The sequence below is a fragment of the Electrona antarctica genome (assembly GCF_951216825.1).
Source record: "Electrona antarctica genome assembly, chromosome: 6".
Lineage (NCBI taxonomy): Eukaryota > Metazoa > Chordata > Actinopteri > Myctophiformes > Myctophidae > Electrona > Electrona antarctica.
Window position 1 is genome coordinate 33,502,110 of NC_136811.1, and position 22,541 is coordinate 33,524,650.

At 43.9% G+C, this 22,541-nt stretch overlaps 1 protein-coding gene across 6 annotated transcripts; it reads right to left on the reverse strand.

Annotated features, from left to right (window-relative positions):
- Positions 1 to 546: 546 nt before the first annotated feature.
- On the reverse strand, positions 547 to 22,512 carry LOC306925380 (ubiquilin-4-like). Of its 6 annotated transcripts, none has more exons than XM_079504170.1 (12): positions 21,690 to 22,512; positions 20,284 to 20,435; positions 20,142 to 20,201; positions 11,543 to 11,625; positions 9,450 to 9,706; positions 9,056 to 9,214; positions 8,742 to 8,967; positions 7,975 to 8,219; positions 5,274 to 5,351; positions 4,305 to 4,420; positions 4,012 to 4,180; positions 547 to 2,172 (listed from the first exon to the last, which is right to left on the reverse strand). In XM_079504170.1, the coding sequence occupies exons 1-12, from the start codon at positions 21,906 to 21,908 to the stop codon at positions 2,020 to 2,022; spliced, it is 1,917 nt and encodes a 638-aa protein (XP_079360296.1). In that variant the 5' UTR covers positions 21,909 to 22,512; the 3' UTR covers positions 547 to 2,019. The 6 variants fall into 6 exon arrangements, with proteins under 6 accessions (XP_079360296.1, XP_079360298.1, XP_079360297.1 ...); XM_079504172.1 differs by having other exon boundaries at positions 21,762 to 22,509; XM_079504171.1 differs by lacking the exon at positions 20,142 to 20,201.
- Positions 22,513 to 22,541: the final 29 nt, after the last annotated feature.

A 22,541-nucleotide genomic window follows, 5' to 3' on the forward strand; every position in this document is an offset into this window, starting at 1 on the left:
ATATTGCATTGCATCGTGTATGTTTGTGTGACATGTGGATTTCATTAATATGGAAAAAAGGAAATACAGCGTGACTGTCAAAAATGACGTCGTATACATCCATGGTGTTTATAAATCATTGTTAAAAGTTGTTTTGTTTGTGTGGTTTCATAACTTTTATTTATAGTTTTTTTTTCACGGTGGGGTAAATAAAGAGCCCTTGTGAACATCAGTTGGAGTGTTGTCTATTCTGCATCAGATGAAGATTGTTTAGGAGGAGTTTATTTATCATTTATTTGTGGTGGTACTTACATTTGTAGGTCGCGGTTTCCATGCGGACAGAGAACAGGGCTGCACAAGGCAATCGAGTCTAGATCGGCACAGACTCGCTCTTGAGGGCTTTATAAGCCACTTCCACTCAAGGCTGCTTGGTTTCGGACGACACTTAATAATATGGCGCAGCCTCGCGTGAACGCGCATATCGAGGGCAAGTGTGTAGAGCGAGTGGCGAGGAGCTGGTTTCAGAAAAGGGGCTGGGTCCTGGCCTGGGACCCATTAGATTGAAAACCTAATTACAACTTCCTCGCTACAGCACTTGCAACTATAGTGAAATTAATTACCAACACACTATTAAGGTTTTTGAAAGATATTATTAGAATAGTGAATGGAGTCCAAGAAAAAGGCAGAGATGAATAGGATTTCTTAAACCAGCAGATACGGCAAATAATACATGGTATTAACAAGTCAGATGCCATTAGTACGACATTGCTATAGATTTCACATATTTAATTGTAATATATTGCTGAACCCGAAACATGTTATTTTTAGGCACTACACTGTGAAAATAAACAAAATTAGTTATTGTAAAAGGTTCATTCCTTTCAACGTTGAAAACATCCCTGGACATTTAATTATTTTTCTAATCAATCAATTGGTTGAACTCAACAGAACATTGTTCTAAGGACTTCACTCCCAAAATATATATCGATCATACAATACAATTTGACAATATATACAATATAAATTGATCCTACCTCCGGAAAATGTTTTGTGTAACGTTATGCCAAAGTCTTAAAATATATACCACCCCAAATGCCTTTAACCCTCAATTTGTGAGTATCTTGTTTTTTATATATATATATATATATATATATATATATATATATATATATTTCTTTTTTCCCCAGAACAAATCGCTTAACTTCCCTCACGACCCCCTGCCAAACAAGCTAAACATGTAAGCAGACATCTTAGGACTTAGGCAGCTGTGAAAAGTATTCACACAAATGATTCCAACAGCATTTTCATCAGGCTGTGGAAGAAGAAGGGGGGGGGGACACAAAACATGAAGAACTTGTCAAAGTGTGAGTTAGACAAAGAAATAGACAGATGGTAACTACTACAGCAATAAATACTAGTCAATCAGGCCGGATTAAAGATAGAGAAGAGGGAAATTTTTCAAAACAAGCAAGTTCTCCAAACATAAAGAAGAGCCAGAGGGGCTTCAAACCAGCAACTGCCAAACCTTGTCAAATGACAAAACTTTCAACTCTTAAGTTGCCACCCAAGCACAATCCATTCAAGTGATTTAATACCTGGGTAACCTCATGCATAAGTCTGCTGAATGAGTTTCTCATTCCGGAAATAATCTCCAGTTGCATTGAAGGCAGTAATGAGACGGTGTGTTAGTTGTGGCATCATTTCACAGCATTGTTCTACAGCACTAGCATGGAACTGTTTCCATTAGCAACTGAAATCGGCAATGCCCCCCCCCCCCCCCCCCCCTTTTACAATTTCCCTGTTCAGGTTTCCTAGGATTCACAGATCACACTAAAGAGATGAGTAATTGGAAGTCCACTGAGTCGGAGGAGCATGATATTTGCATGTGATGAAGGACATTTCGTTGTTTTAAGAATCTCCCGTTCTGATCCTGTACTCTTCCAGTCTTCAAACCTTCAATCATCAGAATCCCTCTTCTCTCAAGGTATCAGTTTCCTTCATTCCTGCCATTGCTCACAGCAAACTGAGTGGGCCTGAGAGTTAGGAGGGCTGAGAGCCCAGCAGTCTCTCAATGGCAGCGTTGATATCCCCTCCTGTAGCGATAAGTGCCTGTAAGTTAGCCTCACGGTTGATGAACCCCATGGCGGTGAGCTGGTCAAGCTGCTGCTGAAAGCGTACTTCTGGGGTCTGAGCCTGCAAGGGACATGATTAAGCCCAAAGTCACATATTGGCCACAAATACAAATTTACATGAATCAAATCAAATCAAAAAATTCTATCTCTATCCTATCTAATGTATGCAGTAAATACGTGGTCTGGGCTACTTTTGAACAAATGATTTCATCAATGGGGCGTGGCATGGAGGTGATCAGCCTGTTGCACTGTTGAGGTGTTACGAAATCCCAGGTTTGCATTGATAACAGCCGTAAATTAATTTGTATTGTTGAGTATTATGTCTCAGACCTTCCTCTGAGGCACCCCAAATCATCAATACAACCTAGATTCTCCATGGGTTTCAGGTTAGGCCAGTTGGTTGGTCAGTTAAGCACAGTAATACCATGGTCAGTACACCAGTTACTAGTAGTTTTGGCTCTGTGAGCAGGTGCTAAATCGAGCTGGAAAGGAAAATCAGCATCTCCATAAACCTTGTCAACATACAGAAGCACAGTGTTCTAAAATATCCTGATAGATGGCTGTGTTGACTCCAGTGTGACGTTTTCATTGTCAGTGATGATTTGGGGTGCCATGTCATCCGTGACAAAGCCAGTACTGAAGTTCTGGATGGGCCTGGTCAGGAGTGGGTGGGCCTGCATGCACGTGACACCACACCACATTATTCATGTATTTATTTATTATAACAAAAACTCTTTTGGGCTGGGCCAGCTTTCTATCTGGCTGCATGTCATCTGCTGGTATTGGTCCACTGTGTTGTATCAAGTCCAGAGTCGGTCTAAAGTCGGCTCTCCGGTGCTACTGAAAATTTCTGGCGAGCCGAAATCATTTCGGCACTACAGCGGTAAAATAGGAGTATGAATCGGCCCCTAAGACTGAATACAAATTTACGGCTGTTAAAAAGCAAACCTTTTTTAGTGGTCTCGTAAAATATTCTAATATTTTGAGATAGGATTTTTTTATTTTCATGAGCTGTATGCCATAATCATCAAGTTTAAAACAAAAAAAGGTTTTAAATATTTCACTTTATGCGCAAGTAATTGAGAATATATGAAAGTTTCACTTTTTGAATTATATTACGGAAGAAAATGAACTTTTGCAGAATATTCTAATTCTTTGAGATGTAGCTGTATAATAATAACAGTTAGGTGCTAGAGTTTTAAACCACAAATAGTACAAAACAAAAAAAAAGCTAAACAATTTTTGAGGTAGCTCGATGAAAATACTGAAATGATTTCCCTAAATTATACAAAATTAGTCCATACCCGCCAATGTACATTATGTGCTTGGTTTGCATAGTTCGATCGTATTGGCGTCAATGGCGTGTGTGTGAGACAACCTGGTCATTACGACCTGATGTGGAATCAGACGGGCAGAGGTATCCTTATTTATATGTAGGATTTTAAGAGAAGAAAATTAGTAAAACAAATCAGTGAGTCCAGGCATTTTACTCATATTGTGACCAAGAACAAACTGATGGCACAGTGGTAACGATTCTGCCCACCACCGAGGAGGCTGGGGGTCAGAATCCACCATGGTGAATCCGGCTTTGTTGAGAGTCTATACAAACACAATTGTCCCGTGTTCGTGGGAGGGATGGCGGGAGGGGTGTTTGATATTTGTTACTGCACATACTCCTACGGGCTGGGGCGGCACGTGTCAAGGAGTGTTGGGCAGGAGGAGTAGAACGGAGGCTCTACGTCCTCCTGGTAGGGGCAGGTGAGTGAGTAGGATACAAGAGCATTGAGAGGAATTCAATTATAACGGCTAAATTGGGGGGGGGGGGGGGGTAAGCTCATCCTAAAATGAATAGTACTATTCACAAATAAATTCAGTGTTAGAACAGCTTCATACTGCATACCAATGATCCTCCTCCAGCAAACATTTGTATCATCTGCTGCATGACCTGCTGCTGAGAAGAACTAGTGGCCGAAGTAGAATTGGAACCTGGTGTTGAGGCAGAATAGTTTTCTGGGGCCACACTGACCCCTGTGGTGGGAGGAATAAGTGGGGAGACTCCGGATGTCATGCTATGAAGAGAAGCAAATTAAATTCCCTGACAATATCTCAAACGCCCGGAGCCCCTGCCCCAAACTATGATACAAACACTGGCTAATGCTACATTTGAAAAAGATGTGAATCTGGTGCATGTACCCAGGCATGAGGCCAGGTGCCTCCGTCTGTAGCGTCTGAAGGCCTTGTTGGATCTGGGTTAAGGCCTGCATTACTCTGGGGTTGGTCATTGTGGACACAGCTTCAGGATTCTGCATCTGACCAGCCATGAACAAGTGGGTTAAGGCCTGCATCACTCTGGGGTTGGTCATTGTGGACACAGCTTCAGGATTCTGCATCTGACCAGCCATTAACAAGACATGTCAATTTGACAGGCCCATTTTTGTCCAAAGTTAGAGTTTCACACTCTAAATATAACTTATAATGTATAACTATTGTTGTAGCCAATTTGATGAATTATACTGTGGTTCATTTGTTGTCTGAATATGCATATGAGATTATGATACTGACTGACAACCTGGGCATAGGCGGGTTCAGCCAATCACAGGCACAGCCTATTTCTATGTGTCACAGGTGCACAGCAGCAGGGAATTTTGGGAAACGCCACAGGAAGCCACACAGTTTTTCAACCGTGCGTGTTTTGTTTGTTTTCAGTTGTTATGAGTTAATTTTGGTTTATTTTGCAACACCAGTTTATTGTTTAAGTTACAGTTAAGTACCCAGTTTATGTTGTGCTTTGATAACACTTTGCAATCAAAATAAAACCTTAAATGCACTCCACGACAAGACCTGATTTACTGTCAACACCACCACCGTTGGAAAGAACTTCATTCACACCATATCCCTCACTGGCATCCTTTTGTTTAAAAGTTGCCTTTACAACTATATTTATACTGCTTACAAGACATGGGACAGAGATTTTAAAGTATTATTTAAGGCTCATATGTCTTTTTGATTTCTTCATAAGATTAATTCAGGAGTCTGGCATATGTATTGCTTACATTATTTGCCTTTATTCAATTATTTAATTGTAAACCACATGGTAATTGTTTCAGAATGTACGCAAATTGCCACCATGTACCAGTGAACACAAAGACAGAGGAACCTAACCTGTTGGAGAAACATTGGAAGCTGATTTCTCATCTGCTCCTGCAATTGTGGGTTCCCAGCAAAGAAGGGCATCAATGCCTGAGGGGTAAAGAGTTAACGTTAACAAAATGGTCATAACCACATAAATGAGGCAAATTATTAAATGGCAATTCACCCTCAAAAAAGTGAAAAAAACCTTTATTAACCCAAAATAATTTAAACAGTGCAGACCTGTGAGGCCAGGTCTGTATTCTGTGCCATAGACTGCATTAGTGGTGGGGGAAAAAAATCGATTATCCAATTAATCGCGATGCTGTCATGAACGATAATTCATCGATGCACAAATGTCAAAAATCGATTATATAATTATTATTTTTTACCGGAGGAAAAGGGCGGAACTAATCTGTGACTGCGCTGCGGCGTCTTACCGGACCGTTTAGAGTGACGCACACAGCGCTCGCACACGCTTTAGCTTTCAACAACCAAAACAGAACGAGTTACCAACGCGGAGGGGAAGAGAAAAAAGATGACAGAAAGGGAACATTTTGGATTGTAACTGAGGTTGAGGGGACAGGAGAACTCGATAAAACTCACATCATCGACAGTCTGTGAAATGTGGCCGAGATGGGACGATGTAGTGTGGCTCCAAAGTGCATAACATGGCCTGGAATCCGTCGCTAGTCTCCACGACCGAATATGAATGTAAATCCTTTGCAATAAAAGTGCCGATGGACTTCGTAATTCTAGTGCATGGGCCACGGCTGTGTCCGTGTGTTCGGGATCGGGATGGTTGTCTTGACTGCATCTCTGGATGTCAGTGGGCAATATCATCTTGTTCCCACTGTATTTGTTTTCACACAACTTGCACACGTTGTGAGTTGTATCGAGTTCCCGTGTCCCCTCAACGTCATACAATCCAAAATGTTGCCATACACTTTAAACCAAATGCTCCTTAATGTGTGCAAACAAACAGAAAAGTGCAACATATATAGTCTCAAGAACTGACCCCAAGCTTCCTTAATGACACTTCAGTAACTGAAAATTAAATCCCTGAATAAGGAAACAAAGAAAAGCACCTTTTTGTCCTAACAAAGAATAAAGACAATTTGACAGAGTGCTGCTGACGTCAACCGAAATCCTGCCCATGTATTTCTTTATGTTAATGACATGACATCTTATGTCATTATTAAAATATATTTGTTGTATGCTTGTACAAACTCATTAATGTTTCTAAGAGTTTGACGGGGAGGAGCTGGCCTGAGTGTTCGATTCATCTGTTTATTGCTGTTCTGTATTTGGCCACGGACCCCATCTGAAAATATTTTGTTCTATGGACTTGATTGATTGAAGAATTTATTAACAGTTTGCAGAATTACAGTACATTTCAAGCATAAACTCAATACAAAGGCTGTTAACTGTGAGTGGACGACCCAATTAAGCATTACACTTGTTTCCAATAGGGTCCACCATGTTCAAATCATCAAAACATTTAGAGACGTACAAATAGACACTTCTATAGACAGAACAGGAATTCATCATAAAGGAGGTAAAAAGGGAAAAGAAACATATACAGTGAGGGGAAAAAAAGGGGTGGGGGGGGATTCACGTTCAGCTCCGTTAAATTGTTTGTTTTCCTTGGAGGAGCTGCGTTGGGTCCCCAAGTCGGCTCCGTGGCCGTACCTTGAGTTGGCTGTGTGGCCGTGACCGTCTCTTGTGTTGTCCTTGCGTTGGGTCCCCAAGTTGGCTCAGTGGCCATACCTTGAGTTGGCTGTGTGGCCGCGACCGTCTCTTGTGTTGTCATTGCGTTCGTGTTTGAGGGATTCCGATTTTACAGGGGCCAGTTTCGAATTGCAGCCGTCCGTAGGTGCCCTTTGAGAGCGGTTTTGAAAGAGTCAAGGGACTCGCATGTCTTAATGACAGTTGGTAGGGCGTTCCACATTTTGGTGGCATAGGAGCGAAAAGAATTTAGTCCCTTGTTTGTGCCGAATCTGGGTTGTACATGGTTCGTTGCACTCCCTCTGGTGTTGTGGGTGTGGACTTCGTTAACATTAAGGAAGTATCTAGACAGGTACATGGGTATCTTGGTGGTGTATCGAATCTTGTGGACCAGACCCATTGCAAGATGCTGTACTCTGTCGTCGACCCTAAGCCATTCCAGCCTGTCGAAGTGGGCAGGGGTGAGGTGGGTTCGGGGGGCTAGGTCAAGTAGGAGCCTGACCAGTTTGTTTTGGGAAGTCTGGAGCCTGGTTTTAAGGGCCTTTGAGGTGCTGTGGTACCAGGAGGTGCATGCATAGTCAAAGAAACCCTGTACAAGGGCTCCTGTTAAGGTCTTCAAGGTGTTTTTGTTGACCAGTGAGGAGATCCTGTAGAGGAATCTTGTTCTATGGTTGACCTTTTTGATTACGTTGGTGGCCATTTTATCACCGGAAAGATTAGCCTCCAGGATGGAACCTAGGTAGGTAATTTCATCTTTACGTGTGATAACATTGTCACCCACTCTAACCAAGAAGCAATTTGCCTTGCTGAGATTACTAATAGAGCCAAAGAGAATGGATTCAGTTTTTCCCAGGTTTTTCCCAAGCAAAGATTTGAGTTAAAAAGGTGCACTGTGAAATAATATATATATTCATAATCATTAGAAAGCACTTTGTTTATTAGTCACACAGTGACTGAGTGATTAACAGTGAGTGATTAATCGGGATTAAATCGAATCGTAACGTACCTGGCGATATGTAATCGCATCGCCAGGTACCTGGCGTAATCCGCCCCTAGACATCCTGTCCAGCATCCTGTTGCGTGTGTTCTGGAACAGCTGTCGGTTCTCTGTTGCCATATAATTCATCCTGTTGCCTGCATCCTGTAACAGCTGTGGGTTCTCAACAACAAATGCTGTGAGCATTTGTTGTTGTTGCAACAAATGCTGTTGCAGCATACCAGGACGCAGCATACCAGGACTACTGAACACACCTGAGCACAAGACAGTAAGTAGGTTGTGAGAGCTACATACAATATTTATATACAATGACAGAAACTCGTACACTTATTTCCTTGACTATTTATTTACCTAGCATGCCTCATCCACTTATGCTATGGTCAATATTGGAAATACAACAACAATACAGTATCATTAATACTTCTTAATACTCTTTGACCTTGACCCTTGATTTCTTTACAGTTAGTTACTAGTAATGTTATTAATCTAGGCGTTTATGTTTTCTTTAGGGTTAGTTACTAGTATGTTATTAATCTATATTATTCATCTCTCTGGATGAGTGGCCAACAGCTAACCTACATAACTTGACAAACTAATTTATGAAAGATGAGCATCATGTGTATGTGTAAGCTGTAATGTTTTATATGGAGTAAATGGTTACACCGTGCCAACATCTTATCCACGCTCAAATCCACTGACTCACTGAGTGTCAAACAACAAAACCTACTAAATAAAAAAAACATATCATGCTGTTACGTGTTGAGAAGAGCTTGTACCGTTGCCAAGACCCATGGTGTTGATACCCAGGGGGCTGGAGATGCTAGGCCCACTGCCCCCTGTGGAGGCGGAGGGTGCAGAGGTGCCTGTCCTCTGACTTTCTGATGCCGCCGTTGGTGGAGGTCCCCAGGGGTTTGGTAAAGGCTCTCTGTTTTCCGTTCTGGACGGTTGTGCACCAGAACCATCTGCATTACCTCCCAAGGCAGAGAAGGGATTGCTTCCAAACTACAACAAATACAAACAAATAGTTTTTTTTTCTGGAAGTGAGGAGCCAGCAAGTGTGTCAGTGCCAGGACAGACAATTATAACTTACCTGCTCCCTAGCAGCGCTGAACATAGGCTCCTGGATGTCTGTGTACATCCTTCGGAGAGCATTGTAACCTCCAGGTATGCTCTCCAGGTTGCTAAGTGCGCGGTCCTGGTTACGCATCATCTCTTGCATCATTGCTGGGTTCCTTGCCAACTCCATAGTCTGTTGAGAGGCAGAGACAGAGATGATGGTTCAAACTGTTGGATCAGAAACCAGGGATTTTTTAGTTTCCTAAATACATTGTTTTTTGTTTTCACTGCAGCAATAGTAATTATTGCATTAATTGCAACAAATCACGAGTAAGTATATACAGAAAAAGAAAATACTAGGAACATAGAATGAATCTCTCTCTCTCAATATATATACATACATGTCTACTGCAAAGCTCTGCTCTGACCTGTCTCATGAGCTCCGGGTTGTTGAGCATGTGGGAAATTTCAGGGTTACGTTCCATCAGTTGCTGCATCTGTGGGTTCCCCACAAACATCTGCCTCATCAGGTCTGGGTTGGACATCATGTTCTGCACCAGTGGGTTCTCCATTATTTGTGAGAGCATCTCCGGATTGGACATCAGCTGCCGCTGCATCTGCTGCTGCATCTCCAGGAAGTTTGAAGAGCCCATGCCTGGAACGGCAGACAAGTCACCAAGCCCACCTGTTGAGAAACAAGAAGACAGAGAAAGGGAGGGAAAGAAATTAAGAATGAAAACAATAAATAAATAAATAAATAAATACAACAATTCTTATGAGTTGTGCTTTGATATAAGGAACTGGCTTGTTGGGCTGGGAGGTTTTTTATGGATATATGGCTGATTATTAGAATTGTCTTCTAGAGCAGAGGTTCCCAACCACCGGTCCGCGGACCGAACATGTGCCACTGGTACGCGAGAAGGGAATCCCAAGTTTTCCCGTTGTATCTACAAATCCATTTGAAAACACGACTGAGAAAAAAAGAGAGCACACACACCAGACCTGAGAACTATCAGTGGGCAGCGGATTTGCCGTTGCGCATATAGAGCGCGACCCTCGGCTCAATCACCAATTGGATTGCAAATGCATGCCTTTCAGACTTTGTATTGTAGCCTACTCGTCTGGCAGGTATATGTCTCTTTGAAAAACTTTAGTGCTTCTGATTGTGCGGGCACAATGGCACATCTTTCCTGCCAAACTGATTTCCAAACAGCGGTGAAAGGTTGACTGTCCGCAGCAGCGGATCATCAAGGGATCAACAGCTGCAGCCTATTTCATCACATTCGCGCTAAATGAAACAAAACACTACACGGTGACGGTACAGGATTATTATTTCATGTCAAAACAAGTATCAGTAGATGATGTTACCCAGGTAAAGTAATGCGTCACTCTGCATGTTTAACTGTTCCACATGTCCAAAGTAATTTCTGAAAAAGACATAAGCCTAATCTTTTTTTTAAATCATACTCAGTCAATATAACACCATTTAAGTCAATGATATAACATTATGTTGTGATATAGTAATAATAAAATCAGTGGGTAGCCTATTTAAGGGCCAGTCAACTGTCTTCCGTGAGAACGTTAGGTTTTGGTACGATGACGCGCAACACCCCCCGCCCCCATCCCTGTGCCGGTCCGTGATCATTTGTATGAACTGTCAGCCGGTCCGTGACAATACAAAGGTTGGGAACCCCTGTTCTAGTCACTAGTCACTTAATAAGATTTGAAACATCAATGATGCAATGATTTCTTGGTTTATAGCCATGTCTCATTTGTTATTCAGAAGATTTAAGCCTTGAATGCAGATGTCTGTCTGTCCATCTAACAGTTTGTATGCAAACAACCTTGAAAACAAATTGCTGGATTTGATGTTTGTTCATCAGAGGATGAACCCAACTAATTTGGTGATCCCAAATACTAGCACCAACTGTCCACAATTTCTCAGATTGAGTGGAAGGAGCAGCATGGCCTCTAGGGGCTGCTAGTGGGCTATTATGTTTTATGTCTTGTTGCAAGAGTAACACCAACTCTGGAAATACATATTCTAGTCTCCCATATAAAAATATGCTTCACTTGAGATTGACGAACTTGCCTGGATAGAGTAAACTTGACTTATTGCTATCAATCAGGTTTCAAATGGATTCTAAATGTTTTCATGGCATTAGGAATGAAGGACTAGTCTAAATTCAGTGGATGTATCGACAGGCCTCTGTGTGAGCCAAAACAGATTTGATTATGTTAAAACAATCAGGAACAAGGATGGGCACTCTACCCTTTAGAGTAATGTTGTCATAGCGATATGATGTTCAAGGTTTCAACTCCCAGCATCAGATATAAACAAATTGCACTGACAAAATCAGCCAAGTCTTTTGTTGATTTTCGTACTGGCATTGTTGGCCGTCATCAATCTCCTCTTCTAATTCTGTAAGGATGCTGATTGTGCCAGGTAATTATATAATATAATAATAGAAGGGCATACCCCATCTGTACTTTGAGGCAAGAAAATCTATAGTATACTTACTCAACATGTTGGCAGGCTGAGGCTGTGCTGGTGTGGGTCCTGTGTTTGATGTGGTGCTGGCAGTGGAGTTAGTAGTACTGTTGCTGGTGTAGAGGGTTCAGAAATAGCCTCTATTGTAGTTTTGCACTAAAACATACACCCCCCGTTTTTTAAGATTTATTAGAACTATTCTAACATTATTGACACTTTTCTATGAGATGCCACATCTTATTAGACTTCCTAGTCAATAGATGGCGCTCATGCGCTTCTGTGAATCATAGAGGAACTGCCTATAGTCTCGGTCCCGCACATGCGCAGTCAGTAATAAACCGCTGCAGACCGAGCTACGCAACACTAAAGAATGTGTCCCATTCCTCGTTTTTCACAGGTATAAATATAAATATCTAAACATTCCTAATGATGTTGAAACTACTGTGAACTGTCAGTGACATGTTTTGTAACGTTTTGAGTGTACTTGAAGTGAGTTTGGACCAGTAGTTTTATTGTTTTGATTGAGTTGAATAATGGCTGCTGCCAGGTAGTTTGCAGGTAGTGTTACACTGTGTTACCACACAGACGCCACACGTGGTGCGCGCGTGCGTGCGTGCGTGTCGGGATGAAAACGTGTTCTTTTGAATGTGTATTTGAGCTGGTGGTGTAAATGAAGAAGAGTATTAGATTCAGGAAATGTATTATTGTTATGATGATAAATGCAATCTGAGTGTTCTGACAGGAAATGTATTATTGTTATGATAAATGGAATCTGAGTGTTCTGACTACAGTATTAAGTGTGTATGTTGAGAGTAAGAATACAGATTGGATATTGTCAAAAGGGTTATAAAGTGCACAATGCTTTATTTTTGGTTTCATGAAGGATACAGTTTATTTTTGATTTATTTGGTTTATTGTATTTTGTATTTTTGGAGCTATTGTGAATTAAGATGTCTGTTGTTATTATTTTGATACTGAATGCAAATGCATGTTGATATGTTTTATTACTGAATGTTGATACATTGAGTGAGTAATAAACCGCTGCAGACCGAGCTACGCAACACTAAAGAATGTGTCCCATTCCTCGTTTTTCACAGATCCACAGCGCATTCAAGCCTGTGTATCGCTTGTACCGACCCAGACTCCCCTAGGTCTGAGGCCGGTAACAATTGGGGGCTCGTCCGGGATACAGCGCCACCTAGCTGGGAAAGTGGGAACTGCCACGGAGAGAACCTGTGTCTAAAGCTTCAGGGAAGGCTGCATTGCTGTGCGTCATCCAGAGAGTAGAGACCACGGGCGCTAAAGATGGCTACTACCACAACCCCACGAAGGATGCTGATATTCACGATCCAAAAGAGACTCTTAGCTTTGAGTACCAGTCAGCTACAGACTGTTGCCAGTGCTGTTGATGAATACAGAGACGCTGAGGAGCTCGCGGCTTTGAGTGAACCAGAACTGTATGATTTGATTGTCGACTACCTGAAAGGTGACAAGTTGAAAGAAATGGAGGATGAAGGCATGTCTCAAATCCTTCCCCTCAACGACATGATCGATGACATGTTCCGACTCCTGGATGGAAGAGGTACTGTGGTAGGAGCTGACGTGAGAGTGGTCGAGGCTGCACCTCTCCAGACAGAAGATGCAGCGACTCAACAGACCAGTTCAACTACAGCGACCATGGACAGTCACCTGCTGTCCCCACCCAGGGAAAGAGACATTCACGCACCTCCACCGACTATGGACAGAGACACTAGCACACCAACCAGGAACCTTGCCACTATATCGCCAGCCAGATCCATCACCAACAGTGCAGGTGGTGCCCCTCCTGGCCGTGCCAGTCCGTCCTCCAGTAGTGGTGAGCAGGTGGTGAGATTGACTGATGTAGCTGCTCTGTTTCCACGCAGAGAGTTTAAACTTTATGGTGGACAGATTTCTGACACAGGGTCTGAAATGTCATTCAGTAGCCTTTGTAAACAGATGGATGAAGGGTTACATGAAGGGTTTAGTGAGTCAGAGGTTATCCGCACTGTGCTTAAGATAACTAAACCTGGTACATTCAGAGAAATGTTAACTAACAAAGATGACCTTACTATGAGTGAGTTAAAACGGTTTCTCCGTTCCCATATCAGAGACAAAAACAGCACTGAGCTTTTTCAGGAGCTTAGTACTGCCAGACAGCAAGACAAAGAGGGCCCACAGCAGTTTTTGTATAGAATCATGGGTCTAAAACAGAGAGTTGTTTTTGAGTCACAACAGCCAGGTGCAGATTTTTGTTATGACAGAAAGCTTGTTCAGGGTACATTCCTTCACACACTCTACCAAGGGTTGAATGAAAAAAATAACCATGTCAGATGTGATCTCAAACCTTTCCTCACAGACTTGCAGGTTAATGATGACCTTCTCCTAGAACAGATCACTAAGTCCACCAGTGAGGAGGCAGAGAGGTTAAGACGCCTTGGTACTGTGATTAAACCCCGACCAGTGACTGTAAGTACAGCTCAGACTGAGCAGACTGACCAGACTAAACAGACCAAAGTTGACTCTGAATTACAGGCTAACCGTGCTGCCATTCTAGAACTGACCGCACAAGTGTCCTCACTGACCAAACATTTTGCCCAGGTTGTCAAAACCACAGAATCTACGACTCCTGTGAACCCAGATCCACCCCCGAACCGACCCTCAATTCGACCCCAAACAGCAGAGACCAGGGGCCGATGTCAGGACTGTGTGCAAAAGAACATTAAACATTGTCCTCACTGTTTCATATGTGGTCAGGAAGGACATAGAGCCGTTGGCTGTCTGCAGAGAAAGGCATCGGGAAACGAGAGGAGGTCACTGGAGTGAGGCTGCCAGTGACCGTCGCCAGTAACAAGTCTCCAGTACAGGTTAACTCAGTTGAAACAGTAAACCCAGGAAAACCAACTACTCAGTGCCAGCCAACACCAAGAAAACGTGTAGCACAACTAATTGGCAAGCGATGTATGGTCTCATGTGCAATCAATGGGGTCCCTATCCAAATGCTGCTCGACTCAGGAGCCCAAGTGACTATGGTGGGGAGAGCGTGGGTAGAGGAAGCATTGCCTAGTGTCAAAATACAGCCACTCTCATCCCTATTCACAGATAAACCCCTCAAAATATCTGCAGCAAATGGCACGGCGGTTCCCTTTGATGGATGGGCTTACGTTGACTTACAGATACACAGTGAGAACCATGGACATGCTGACATACAGGTGCCCATACTAATCAGTCAGAACTGTGTTAACTGTCCCCTGTTAGGTAGCAATGTCATTGCAGAGATGATCAAAGAGAACAAAGAACAGGTGGATCTGACTGCAATACTGAAGGAAGCCATGAGTGTCAGTGAAAGCACAGTGGAAACCCTTATTTCTGTTCTCCAGATGCTGCCCCCTGATGAAACACCTCCTCAGTACACTGTGCGAGTTGGGAAGAAAGGACTAACTATCCCTTCTGGTCAAATATGTGAGGTGAAGTGCAGAGTCAGAGCATGGCCCCGTGGCGGAACAATGCTATTTGAGCCGAGCCCAGAGAACAACTGCCCTGAGGGTTTAGACCCCTTTCCCACTTTAGTAGATGTCCCCAATGGCACATCTAAAACCGCCAAAATCCCTATTCAGAATTTCACTAAGCATGACATCTATCTGTCACAGAGAACCATTTTAGGCACACTAGAGGAAATTACTGAGGCCAAACCCATTAACCACTCCTCCAACAACCCAAAGCCCATAAACCGTTCCACTGTTCAAACCTGCTCCGCTCTGACTCCAGATAAATGGCACCCACCTATTGAATTGTCACACCTCGAAGAGGAGGAACAAGAGATAGCCAGAGACATGTTATACGACGAGTCAGATGCCTTTGCAAAGGATGACTCTGACATAGGTTGCATCCCAAACCTGCAACTCAAAATTAAGCTAAATGATGAGACACCAGTCCAAAAACGCTACAATGCAATCCCGAAACCCCTGTACAGGGAGGTAAAAGAGTATGTGCAGAACCTGCTTGACCATGGCTGGATAAGAAAGTCCACTTCACCTTACTCATCCCCCGTGGTTTGTGTCCGAAAAAAAGATAAGAGCTTGCGTCTATGCATTGACTTCAGGGAGTTAAACCGCAAAACTGTCCCTGACCGTCATCCGCTCCCACGCATTCAAGACCTGCTGGATAACCTGGGAGGCTACTCCTGGTTCTCAATACTCGACCAAGGCAGCGCATACCACCAGGGCTTTGTTGATGAGAGTTCCAGGCACCTGACCGCTTTTAGTACTCCTTGGGGATTATATGAGTGGCTTCGCCTACCCTTTGGCCTTACCAACGCCCCAGCGGCCTTTCAAAGATGTATGGAGGGTGTCTTCGATGGCATGAGGGATGAATGCTGTTCTCCCTATTTGGACGACGTTCTTTGTTTTTCTAAATCATTCCAAGACCACGTGGAGGACCTGAGGCGAGTGCTCCGCCGCCTGCGAGAGCATGGCATCAAGTTACGTCCAAAGAAATGTGAGCTGTTCAGACGAGAAGTGAGATACATCGGACGCCTAGTGACAAGTGAAGGTGTCCAGATAGACCCTAAAGACCTGGAAGCAGTGCTGCAGCAAAAAGAGAGAGAGCCAAAGAATGTGGGAGAAGTCAGAAGTCTGTTAGGTTTCCTAGGCTATTACAGATCCTACATACAAGACTTTTCCAGGATTGCACGGCCACTATTCAAGCTTGCAGAGGGTTCCAGTCTGCCCAACCAGAGACCTGTTAAAGATAACAACAACATTGCACACACAAGAAAAGTCACAAAGTCTGGCCAGCTCCCCTCTAATACACCTGTCCAGTGGACCCCCGAACACAGTGCTGTCGTCTCTCGCCTCGTAGACATGTTGACCAATCCACCCATTTTAGCCTACCCAGATTGTAATTTGCCCTTTGTGTTAAATACTGACGCATCCAATGAAGGTCTGGGGGCTGTGCTCTATCAGCAGCAGGGGGGGAAACTCCGCGTCATCGCTTATGGATCCAGAACACTCACGCCTGCAGAAAAGAATTACCATCTCCATTCTGGCAAGCTCGAGTTTCTGGCATTGAAGTGGGCCATCTGCGATAAGTTCCGGGATTATCTCTACTATGCACCCACGTTCACCGTGTACACAGACAATAACCCCCTTACTTATGTGTTGAGCACAGCCAAACTCAACGCCGTCGGACATCGCTGGGTGGGTGAGTTGGCAGATTTCCACTTCACCATAAAATACAGGCCAGGCAAGGCGAATGCTGACGCTGACACACTGTCACGGTACCCAGTAAAGCTTCATGGTCACATAGGGGAGTACACTGAAACTCTGCCCCCAGATGTAGTTTCCACCATATGGCAGGGGAACAAAGCAGTGGCTGAGAAGGATGTACCATGGATGGCTGCACTGCAACTCTCTTCTGGTGGTGACGACGATCCACCTGTGACAATCCCCACTATCACCCCAGAAGACATCAGAGCTGCCCAAAAGGAGGATGCAGCAATCTCTGAGGTGATGACATTGAAGAGGAGGGGATGGAACCCCAATGACAAAGACAAAAGACAAATGCCACAAGAGACAAGGAGACTAGTACATGAATGGAACAGACTCAAACTGGACAAAGGAATTCTATACAGGCAAGCAGGAAAATGGAAACAGCTCGTTCTCCCCAGTGAGCTGAAGTCTACTGTGCTCAAACACCTGCATGACGACATGGGTCATGTCGGGGCTGACAAAGTTATCCACCTGGCAAGGCAAAGGTTCTATTGGCCATTCATGCAACGTGAAATAGAACATTATGTCATCCGCCAGTGCTCCTGTATTAAGCAGAAACGACCCACCATCCCAGAAAAAGCACCCATGGGTTCAATCACGACCAGTGCCCCATTTGAGCTTATTTCTATTGATTACCTCCACCTAGAGCCAAGTAAAGGAGGCTTTGAGTACATTTTAGTCCTGGTAGATCACTTCACACGCTTCGCACAAGCCTACCCGACTAAGAATAAGTCAGGCAAAACAGCAGCTGAGAAAATCTTCAGTGATTTTATCCCACGTTTCTCTTACCCTGAAAAGTTACACCATGATCAGGGACGGGAATTCGAGAACAATCTATTCCAGCGACTCCAACAGCTGTCTGGCATTTCCCATTCTCGAACCACCCCATACCACCCGCAGGGGAACCCGGTGGAACGCCTGAATAGAACACTGTTACAGATGCTCCGCACTCTCCAAGAGGAAAGAAAAGCTGAGTGGAAAGACCACTTGCCCCACATCGTCCATGCGTACAACTGTACGAGACATGAAGCAACTGGCTATTCGCCATTCTTTCTCCTCTATGGAAGATCCCCACGTTTGCCTATTGACTTAGTCTTTAATCTGAGAACGGAGGAAGATGTGTCGAGTCGACAGGAGTTTGCACAGAAATGGGCTTCTCGGATGCAGGAGGCTTACAGGATCGCCTCGGAGAATAGCCAGAAGAGCTCTGCAAAAGGAAAAAAATACTACGACCGTGGTGTTAAAGGGATTGCACTTCAGCCAGGAGATCGTGTGCTTGTCAGGAACCTGTCCGAGAGAGGTGGACCTGGCAAACTCCGTGCTTACTGGGAGGAGAAAGTTCACAGAGTCATTGAACGGGTGGGAGACGGGCCTGTGTACAAAGTTCAAGCAGAAAGGGGAGAACGAACTATCCGCGTTCTGCACCGTAACCTCCTGTTATCTGTAAATGACTTGCCATTCGAACAAGATGAGCAACCCTGTCATGCGCAAAAGAAACAGAGAAAACAGAGAGACAAACGGACTAACAACAGAGAAGCAGCTGAGCAGGAATCAGATGATTCTGCTGAAGAGGAAGGATATTCCTACAACCTCCGACCGTTGCCTGTGTACACAAGGAGGACAGTCAGACATCAGGCGCCTCAACCTGAACCACACCGTCATCTCAGAGCTGTAGCACCAGAATTCCAACCTCTAAGACAAACAACAGAACCAGATGATATGCATCAGCAGGAGGAAGCTGTTCCAGTTGTTGTACCAGCATCAGCACAAGCACCAACACCAGCTGACATGCTGCCTGCTGAGAATGTCCAGGAACAACCTGTGATGGATGACAACGAGGGTGATACAGGTCCAGGGGTGCCAGAGGATATGGTTGAACCTGACATAGAGCCACGAGGTGGAGAGGAACTGCCCGCGAGGAGGTCCACCCGGACTGTAAAACCCAGAGACAGATTCACATATGAACATTTCGGACAGCCGTCATACCAGAATTGGAGGCCCGAAGCAAACGCCATGTTCACATGTGTACCTTACCCCATGACCCCTTACCCAGTCCTGCCCCAAACCTACTACTACCCTACCCCAACTGAATGGACTTATTAGATTTAGGACAGAGGACTTACATAGGATTTGACATTGACGTTCACTGACTTGACAGACTTTGACTAACTCCAATGAACCTCACCAGACACTACACAGACTAGACTGATGACCTTTTTCCTGACTAACTTGACTACTTATTGTTGTTTAGTTCTAGATGTCAGGAGACATCTCTTAGAGCAGGGGAGAGTGTAGAGGGTTCAGAAATAGCCTCTATTGTAGTTTTGCACTAAAACATACACCCCCCGTTTTTTAAGATTTATTAGAACTATTCTAACATTATTGACACTTTTCTATGAGATGCCACATCTTATTAGACTTCCTAGTCAATAGATGGCGCTCATGCGCTTCTGTGAATCATAGAGGAACTGCCTATAGTCTCGGTCCCGCACATGCGCAGTCAGTAATAAACCGCTGCAGACCGAGCTACGCAACACTAAAGAATGTGTCCCATTCCTCGTTTTTCACAGGTATAAATATAAATATCTAAACATTCCTAATGATGTTGAAACTACTGTGAACTGTCAGTGACATGTTTTGTAACGTTTTGAGTGTACTTGAAGTGAGTTTGGACCAGTAGTTTTATTGTTTTGATTGAGTTGAATAATGGCTGCTGCCAGGTAGTTTGCAGGTAGTGTTACACTGTGTTACCACACAGACGCCACACGTGGTGCGCGCGTGCGTGCGTGCGTGTCGGGATGAAAACGTGTTCTTTTGAATGTGTATTTGAGCTGGTGGTGTAAATGAAGAAGAGTATTAGATTCAGGAAATGTATTATTGTTATGATGATAAATGCAATCTGAGTGTTCTGACAGGAAATGTATTATTGTTATGATAAATGGAATCTGAGTGTTCTGACTACAGTATTAAGTGTGTATGTTGAGAGTAAGAATACAGATTGGATATTGTCAAAAGGGTTATAAAGTGCACAATGCTTTATTTTTGGTTTCATGAAGGATACAGTTTATTTTTGATTTATTTGGTTTATTGTATTTTGTATTTTTGGAGCTATTGTGAATTAAGATGTCTGTTGTTATTATTTTGATACTGAATGCAAATGCATGTTGATATGTTTTATTACTGAATGTTGATACATTGAGTGAGTAATAAACCGCTGCAGACCGAGCTACGCAACACTAAAGAATGTGTCCCATTCCTCGTTTTTCACAGATCCACAGCGCATTCAAGCCTGTGTATCGCTTGTACCGACCCAGACTCCCCTAGGTCTGAGGCCGGTAACACTGGCCTGAGATGTGGCAGAACTGGAAGCTGACGTCTGGGGTGTGTCACCCCCTGTGGATCTGAGACAAATCAATCATAAACCATCTTATAACAATCACAAACATGCTCATCCATAACAATGTAATGGTTTTGTCATCTTACTTTGGTGAAGTTTTGATAACAAGATGAACAGTAAGTCCGTCTTTGATGCCAAGTTTGTTTAGAGAATCCCCATCCTTCAGGATCTTCCCAGCAAATATTAACACCAGCTGATCTTTTTTGGCCTTGAACCTCTTTGATATCTCATCTTTGAACTGTTGGAAGAAATTACATAACTCAGGTCAGTGTAGTTAAAAGGAAAAGCTCAGCAAGAAACTACAGATGTCCAAATCCATGTCAAGTTCTGACTACGGTCATTAAAAACAGAATTAGTATAGGTGCTTAATTGCTTGATGGCCAACATGATTCAATAAAGCGGGTCATACGTGTCCATTTAATTTGGCATGTTTCATACACTTAGTTATTGCCTAGCCCAATAACTCCTTGTGTATTTACAATAACTGTTAAAGCGACTACGTTACAACGTCAGATGTATGTGACGATGTAGCCCGTCTCCGGACCCCCCGGGTTGAGCTCCTTTGGACCTACCACGTAGGGTCCGGTCTCACCGGATTCAAGCGACATGGGATGCAATCTGATTTCCCCTGACTTAGCCCTGTGCTGCGGTGTGGGTGTCACGCTGACATATTCCAAACGAAGCATATGAACGCTATAGGAGACAACGAACCATCTGACCCCCCCCACGAACGGCTCAGAAGCCGTTAAGTATTTTTAATGTTTGTACGACCGCTTTGGCAGCTCTGAAATTCTCTCTTCGGTCCCTCCTTGTTGACATCTCGGTTGGCTAGCTGCGCCTACGGTTGGCTAGCTGCGCCTACGAGGCGCGTAGGGAGGCGCTGCTAGCCAACCGAGATGCTGGAGGCGGTACAATGGGATGTCAACAAGAGAGAATTTCAGAGCTGCCAAAACGGTCGTACAAACATTAAAAATACTTAACGGCTTCTGTGCCGTTCGGGGGGGGGGGTGAGAGGGTTCGTTGTATCCTATAGCGTCCATATGCTTCTTTTGGAATATGTCAGCGTGACACCCACACCGCAGCACTGGGGTAAGTCAGGGGAAATCAGATTGCATCCCATGTCGCTTGAATCCGGTGAGAAGGAACCCTACATAAAGTCATCAAAATGTCAGAAACTTTAACGTAGGGTTCCGAAAGTCATCAAAATGTCAGAAACTTTAACGTAGGGTTCCGAAAGGAGCTAGTGACGATGCTTAATGTCATCAAGTTGAACTGTAGTGTTAACTTCATTTTAGCTGACAGACTTGTGATGTCGCAATTAACAACCCACAGGACTGACTAGTATTAGTTAACGTTGATAGTAATCAGTTTACAATCGCTACTAAATACAATACGCACACCAAAGAATACGATCGGTCAGAGTAAGTGAAACTTTACCGTTTTATTCTGACAGATAACCAGATGACGTGAACTAGCTAAAGTTAGCCATTACCTTGATTAGCCTAGCTCTAACGCTGGCCCGTGATAACCAGGTCCAGCGGCAAAACGTTATGTAATAAAGTACCAGTGAGACAGAAGCACTCTCCGAGATGACGATCTGTTCTTTGTCTTTCGGAGTTTTAACAGTGACCACGATCATAGTCCCGCCTTGCGTGACATTTTCATCAACGATAGAATCCACGGTGGGTTCTATGCCGCTGTTCTCCGCCATCTTTACTGACCATGACGACACTGTCAAGAGCGACAAAACCTGGATCAAGGCGGCAATGTTTACCGGAGAAACACACTATTGGCCTCTAGTGGCCTGGAAGTGTTATGGGAGCAGGTCTGGGCAGTCAATGGAAAGCCTGCATGGTGGTGGGTGACGCGACTCGCGAGGTTAGGGTCACATCTTCAAACAAAGGCCCCGGCCGTTCCATAATAAGCAAGAACTTATTTCTGCTGTGAATGATAGGTGTGTTTTCTCACTGTTTTTTCATAAACATAGCCTAGATGCTGCTGGCTGCCGCTGCCCTTGTAATTGAGACAGGCAGATGGCTTCTTGGTTAGAGTGGGTGACAATATTATCATTACCTACCTAGGTGGGTTCCATCCTGGAGGCTAATCTTTCTGGTGATAAAATGGCCACCAACGTAATCAAAAAAGTCAAAGAACAAGATTCCTTTACAGGATCTCCACACTGGTCAACAAAAACACCTTGAAGACCTTAACAGGAGCCCTCGTACAAGGTTTCTTTGACTATGCATGCACCTCTTGGTACCACAGCACCTCAAATGCCCTCAAAACAAGGCTCCAGACCTCCCAAAACAAACTGGTCAGGCTACTTGGCCTCACCCCCCGAACC